The following is a 6,876-nucleotide window of genomic DNA, read 5'->3' as shown; positions in this document are numbered from 1 at the left end:
AGGCGGTTTGTCAAACTTGGCGCGTCCCAGGAGCCCCGGCTGCCAGCAAACTTTGCCTTGCCGGCATTTTTGGCTCCTGCTGGCAGCACAATGTGGTCTGTCTCTCCTCCCTTCTCCTCCCCGTCACTTCGAGAGCTGGATTAGGTCTGTGTCCCACAAGTGAAGTCGCCTTTAGGAGACGTGCAGCTGCACTTAGCTACCGATGGCAGAACACGCGTGTGCTGTCCTAAGGCTAAATGCTAGATGCTTTTATGTTTTATTTTTTTCTATTGATATGCAAAATGCCATGAAGACAGAGCTGTATTTCACCATATTATTCTTAACTGGATTACGAGGTAGTATTTAACAGCAGCACAAGTTACTTGCAATCAAGCTGTTTTTACCCATTTTCAATATACTTTTCCAGGGACTTACTCCTCTTACCCAAATCATGTGTGCAGCTGTGTTTTGCACATTAGCCTCTAGACTTGCCCAGATTAACCCAGATGCACCTGGGGGTCAGTACCTGAGTGGCAAATCCAGCCACCCTTCTGAGCATGGAGGGGAACTTTATTGCTAAAGAATCCCAACTTCTTGCCGCTTTGTCTGTGCAAACTGTTATTCTTGCTGGTGACGAACGGCACAACTCTGGTTGCGTTCCAGATGCATTTATTTCCAGGCTGAAATGATGTCCCTGTGAGAAAAGCGGGCTAACGAGGCTCGTCTCCCCGCAGGGAATGCCGGAGCAGTGGGCGCGTTTACTGCAGACTTCCAACATCACCAAATCGGAGCAGAAGAAGAACCCCCAGGCGGTGCTGGACGTGTTGGAGTTTTACAACTCCAAGAAGATCTCCAACAGCCAGAAGTACATGAGTTTTACAGGTACGTGGTGGTTGTCTTGTACGGCTGCTTCGTCCGGCTTGCTGTGGGTTTCTTTCATTTAATCAATGAGTAGATCTGTCTTTTCAAGGAAAACATGAAGAGTTTCCGTGGCTGCTCAAGCACCCCTCTTCCTACAAACTGCTGTTCTGTCAATCCTGATGCCCAGCAGAGCTGCAAAAAAGGAGGGCAGTCAACTAGCCAAACCCCCCAAAAACGTAGATTTTCTGAAGCTCACAGCCAGCATCTGGAAGGCAGATCCCAGAGTGTTGGCACTGGGTTCCCAGTGATGGAAATGCCTGGGGAAAACAGGCAGCTGAAGTTTGTACTGGTTCCAGTTTCCAGTGTGGGTGTGGATGTCTCTTTGTGCAGACTTTGGGGGGAGGATGTCTCTGCTTCCGTGTGCCGTGATTGAGGAATCCCCCTCAACTGCTAGGGTCTTGGTAACTGCTGGATTCCTTTAAAAATCAGGGACCCCTCCCACCAGCCCAGGTTGCTCCAAGCCCCGTCCAGCCTGGCCTTGGGCACTGCCAGGGAGGGGCTGCCACAGCTGCTCTGGGTGACCTGTGCCAGGGCCTCACCATCCTCACAGGGAAGAATTTCTTCCTAAATCTCATCTAAATCTCCCTCTTTCAGTTTGAAACCATCACCCCTCATCCTATTCCCTGACCAAGGGTCATAGAATCTAGAATGGCCCAGGCTGGAAGGGACCTTAGAGATCATCTGGTCCAACCTCCCTGTCATGGGCAGGGACACCTCTCAGCTAGATCAGGCTACTCAAGGCTCCGTCCAGCTTGGCCTTGAACACCTCCCCAGCTCTCCTGTAGCCCCTTCAGGCACGAGGAGGCGGCTCTAAGGTCTCCCCTTCAGCAGTCCTCTCTTCTGCTAATCTGTAACAGAATTATAGAATGATTTGGGTTGGAAGGAACCCTAAAGATCATCTTCATGGCCCTCCTCTGGACCAGCTCCAACTGGTCCATGTCCTTCTTGTGTTGGGGGCCCCAGAGCTGGACCCAGAACTGCAGGTGGGGTCTCAGGAGATCCTCGTTTTGGCTCTTTTTAAGAGAGTAGAGTCATGTCACCAGAACCGGTCTTAGTTAGGAAGGCTCCAGGCAGGGATAAAAGCACAGATCTTGATGATATGTGCCCGGATGGTCAAAGGAGAAGCCCCCCAGTTGACTCGTGGGATCCTCTGTTGCTGTTGCGGGAAGCTGAGGTGGCCGAGATGGAACATCTCGCAGGTCTTGGGCTGGCTGCGGTGCCTCTGCTGGTGGTGTAGCCCAGTGAAAATATTTTGTGTGTATGGACAGAGGACACTTCTCATGGGGTGTTACTCTGGGAAATTCCTGATTTAGGACACCTGCAGGGTATTTTGCCCTCTGTTGCCCTGTCTGCTGGGTGTCAGCTTGCTCTTGGGGAGCTGAAGGTGATGTTTGAGTTTGGGAGAAGCTTTTTCCCTGCCCTTTCCGAAGGGAGCTTCTGCCTTTTTCCCTTTGCCGCTGTTGCTGCATTTACAGATCGTTTATAAAGACGTTACTGTCTCTTTCAGATAAATCGACAGAGGATTACAACTCATCAAATACGCTGGTAAGCCTGGATTCACATTCTTAATTCACGGTCTGAGTTTGAGGATTTAAAAAAAAACTTGCATAGTTAACTGCATGTGAACTTTTAGTTTTAAAACCTAAAATATATATATTTTTATAGTGAATACATATAAAAATAAACATGCTCCTTTCACTCTTTTTTTTTTGATTGGGGGAGAAGCAAGTAGGCAGAAGTAACTTTTATTAGTGAATAGAAATTAGTGAATTAATTAATAGAACTAGTTCTGTTTTCATAGAAGTCGACCTCTTAATGTACCTAGAATTTGACAACCTCTCTGCTTTTGGGTTTTATAGGTCTCTATATGTGGTACAACAGAGTTTAATTACTAACCTGTAAGGTCTGATTGACCAAAACTAGTGTCAATTAGCCAAACTTAATCCCCAGCGAAAGGGTACTAAAAGGTTCTCCTCCTCTCTGCTTGACCTTACTCTGTCCTTACCAGGGGAGGCACCACTCTTGCCCGATTTGTTAGGACATGAAAAACTCTTCAGTGTTTCTGTATGTGCGTGCTGCATGGAAGAAACCAAACATTGAATTTAAGATGATTTGTAAATCTCCACGGTTCCCTCACCCGTTGTTTCCCCATGGCCGTGCTGTTCTCTAGAGTTGCCTTCCCCAGGCAGCGTGGTCAGATCTGATCGTTTCTGCAAAAACCAAAAAAAGAGAAAGTTTCTACTGTTCTTCATTGCTACGTGCCATTTTACCTTGGTCCTTGGGAGTTCAGAATATCTGAGGCTATTGGATTTTTCAAGTAAATCCTGAAAAAAAATCAATCTGCTGAGGTAGCCTGATGTTTTTGGAAGGCACTGTGTGACCTTGAATTTTAAAGATATACAGGAAATTCCCAGCACATCGGTGGTTTCTCTTGTTGCTTTTACCAGGTGAAGCTTTTGAGTTCTGAGGTGAACTTTGTCAGGGTTCTGGGGACTTCAAGTATTCTAGATTCAGTGAAATATTTTCCTCCTCTTTCAGAAAGTTCTTGATTTTAATAGTTTTCCTCCCGCCTCTCTTTAGGAACTGATGAAGCACAAGCAGAACTGGTCTAGTGAGTTGAGGATCTTGATGAGTTAATTTTGAAATGTTTATATAGTAAAGGATGCCATGAACTTCAAATCCAGTTTCAAATTTAAAAGGTTGAAAAGTGGCTTTATTTTGTAATCTAAGTATTGCAAAAAATTCCTGGTAATTTTTTTAACCACTTATAAACGTCGTTTATAAAAAAAATCACTGTTCCAATTTTTCATAAAACAATTTTTAAAAGGATTTGAAAATATTTTATGAGATTCTGCTTCCAAACCCTCTCATTACTCAGTTTTCAGTTACAAAACTAAAACTGGTGTTAATTTTTTAGAGAAAACAAGATTTTAAAGCAAATTAAAATGTTTAAAGACTGAAATCTGCAGTTGGCACAATCAAGGTTTGAAGCAAGCAGCACAACAACAGAGGCAACGACATAAAGAGCGACAGATATTTCCAGTCCCAGCTGATGTCCCCAGATGTGCAGAGTTTGCCCCATGGGTGTTGGGAAGGCAGCGAGGGCGCCCGTGTGGGTCTCAGGTCCTCAGGAAGGGGATTGTGGTCCTGCAGGGAGATCACGTAGAATCATTTTGGGTTGGAAGGGACCGTTAACGGTCATCTCATCCAACCCCTCCAGAGAGCAGGGACAGCTGTCACTGGGTCAGCCTGCTCGGAGCCCCGTCCAGCCTGACCTGGAATGTCTCCAGGGATGGAGCCTCCAGCACCTCTGGGCAACCTGGGCCAGGGTCTCACCACCAGGTTCTCCAGCCCCTGAGCATCTCTGTGGCCTCCTCTGGACCCGCTCCAACAGCTCCACGTCCTTCTTGTAGTGGGGGCTCCAGAGCTGGACCCAGAACTGCAGGGGGGTCTCACCAGACAGAGCAGAGGGGCACAATCCCCTCTCTCACCCTGCTGAGCACGCTGCTCTGGATGCAGCCCAGGACACGGCTGTCCGGCTCGGCTGGCTCATGTCCAGGCTCATGTCCAGCTTTCAGGCAGTGCTGGACTGTCCTTCCATTGGCCGTGAGGGCTCAGGATTTTTGAGGTTCAAATTTTTTGACTCTTGTAACTCGCTGGCCTCACAGAATCACAGAATGTTGGGGATTGGAAGGGAGCTCTAGAGATCATCTAGTCCAGCCCCCTGCCAGAGCAGGATCACCTACAGTAGGTCTCACAGGAACGTGTCCAGGTGGGTTTTGAATGTCTCCAAAGAAGGAGACTTCACACCCTCCCTGGGCAGCCTGGGCCAGGGCTCTGTCACTCTCATGGTAAATAAGTTCTTCCCCATATTTAGATGAAACTCCCCATGTTCCAGTTTGTGCCTGTTGCCCCTTGTCCTGTCCCTGGCCATCCCTGAGCAGAGCCTGGCTCCGTCCTCCTGACACTCCCCCTTTCCATATTGATCACCAGGAGTGAGGTCACCCCTCAGGCTCCTCTTCTCCAGCTGCAGAGCCCCAGCTCCCTCAGCCTTTCCTCCTCAGGGAGATGTTCCATCCCTCCATCAGCCCTGGGGCTGCGCTGGACTCTCTCCAGCAGTTCCCTGTCCTGCTGGAAGTGAGGGGCCAGAACTCGACACAACATTCCAGATGCCTCTTGTGATCATTATTTTTTACACTTCCTTCAGCCTCTGTTAGGAGCTTAGCCCAATGTTTGCGATTTCATTTATAACAAGCAATTGGGGTTTTGTTTTTGCTGTTTTGTGTAACCACGTGCAGAACGTGAAGGCTGTCTCCGAGACCCCTGCAGTGCCCTCCGTCTCTGAAGATGAAGATGATGAAGACGATGCAGCTCCACCCCCAGTGATAGCTCCGCGACCCGAACACACAAAATCCGTGAGCAGAAATACTTCCTTCAGCCCCCGTCCTGGTCAGGTCTTGCCTGTGGGTCCTCATCCACACGGTGTGGTGTGGTGCTGAGCCTTTCCTGGGAGCAGGAGGGAGGAGGTGGGACCCATTCCTCCTGGCAGAGCACCTTCGTGTTATTACCCACCTGGTTTGGAGAGTCCTTGCTGAGTGACATTACCCGTTAAAAAATAGCTCTACAGGTGCATCCCTGACAATAACAAGAATAGTTACTAGAAGCCTTCATCTGATTTGTGTTTATATATATGTTTTTCTCAACCAAATTAGATCTACACCCGCTCAGTGATCGATCCCCTTCCTCCTCCTACCAGAGATGTGGCCACCTCTCCTATTTCTTCTCCCTCGGAAACCAGCACGATGGTGCCTGACATGCTGGTCAGGAATACAGAGAAAATGAAGAAAAAGCCAAAAATGTCAGATGAAGAGATCTTGGAAAAATTAAGTATGTCCTTGTTGGTTTGGTTTATTTTTTATTTTTAAAAAACAAATTAAATTCCAGGTCCTGCTGTGTTGATTTCTCAAAATCTTAATGAGCTGAAATGTTTTGACATCCCTTCCTGAAGACGTTGCCTTGTGACTCTGTGCCAGCACTGGGGACAGATGTAAGGAGGGGACATCAATGTAAGCTGAGCACCCGTCATGCCAGCTGAAGTCCCCGGGGAGTGACTGATCCTCAGGCTCTGCAAAACCAGCCCTGAATAAGTAACGTCTGCTTACCTGTGAAGCCTGAGATCATCCCACGTCTCGATATTCTGCAGCTCTGGAGCGTGGTTGATTATCTTGAGATGTTAGACTTAAAGTTTCTAAAGCTTGGAGAGAAAACGAGTGCACCCCCAAGTCTGCCTCCCGCAGCACCATGGCGTAAAGTGACTTGGTTAATTTTAAGTGCCTTAATGCTGTGTGGGTGTCCGAAGGAGAGGTTGTTTCTGAGAGAAATTCGTGTTTCTCTCTCGTGTCCTCGCGTCTTTAGCAGCCCGTGCCTTTGGTTCAAGTGCTCCCTTGCCTGGTGTTTTGGGGTTCAGCTGTGGCACATCCGACAGCTGAACCGGCTCCTCTGGCCAACTGATTGCTATCCTCAGCCTGGGCCAGGCTTTTTTATTAGGGTAGAGCTTATCCAAGTCTTTGAACTCCTAATCTGGTATTAATTCCATACGTGCCTTGCTTGTGGGTCGACGTAAATTGTGGGAGAATCTCTATGGTCGGGCTGGTCTGCTTGGTTGAGGGCATACCCCTAAAGGTCAGCGTGGTGTGAAACAAAGAATAGTAGCTAGAAGAAGGAAAATTAAATCTGATAGTATAACTATAAGCAAAAAAAAAGGCATCTGAGTACCTCATTCTTCTAAATAAAACCTGAATGGAATCGATGGCACATTAAGTGGAACTTCTTGCTGTTGCAAAAACTGACGCCTGTTGTTTCAAAACAGCAGCTTCACTCACTTAATTAGCAGGAGTTTTGTAACATTAAGGATTCAAACCATGTTTATGACCAGATGGGACGAGCAGGGGCCATGGCAGGAAAAAGAGCTATTTT

At 47.6% G+C, this 6,876-nt stretch overlaps 1 protein-coding gene across 1 annotated transcript in view; it reads left to right on the top strand.

Annotated features, from left to right (window-relative positions):
* The window catches only part of LOC104278765 (serine/threonine-protein kinase PAK 1-like), a gene marked incomplete at its 3' end in the record, with an annotated part of 13,050 nt that extends 7,263 nt beyond the window's left edge, over nucleotides 1-5,787 (top strand). The window contains exons 3-6 of the mRNA XM_009875848.1: nucleotides 714-861; nucleotides 2,408-2,445; nucleotides 5,199-5,315; nucleotides 5,613-5,787. Of these exons, the coding sequence (XP_009874150.1) occupies nucleotides 714-861; nucleotides 2,408-2,445; nucleotides 5,199-5,315; nucleotides 5,613-5,787 (478 nt within the window). The remainder of the gene's footprint in view (nucleotides 1-713; nucleotides 862-2,407; nucleotides 2,446-5,198; nucleotides 5,316-5,612) is intronic.
* Nucleotides 5,788-6,876: the final 1,089 nt, after the last annotated feature.

Source organism: Apaloderma vittatum, unplaced genomic scaffold (genome assembly GCF_000703405.1).
Source record: "Apaloderma vittatum isolate BGI_N311 unplaced genomic scaffold, ASM70340v1 scaffold859, whole genome shotgun sequence".
Taxonomy (NCBI): domain Eukaryota; kingdom Metazoa; phylum Chordata; class Aves; order Trogoniformes; family Trogonidae; genus Apaloderma; species Apaloderma vittatum.
The sequence above is the reverse complement of the archived record's forward strand: the minus strand, read 5'-3'. Positions and strand labels throughout refer to the sequence as shown.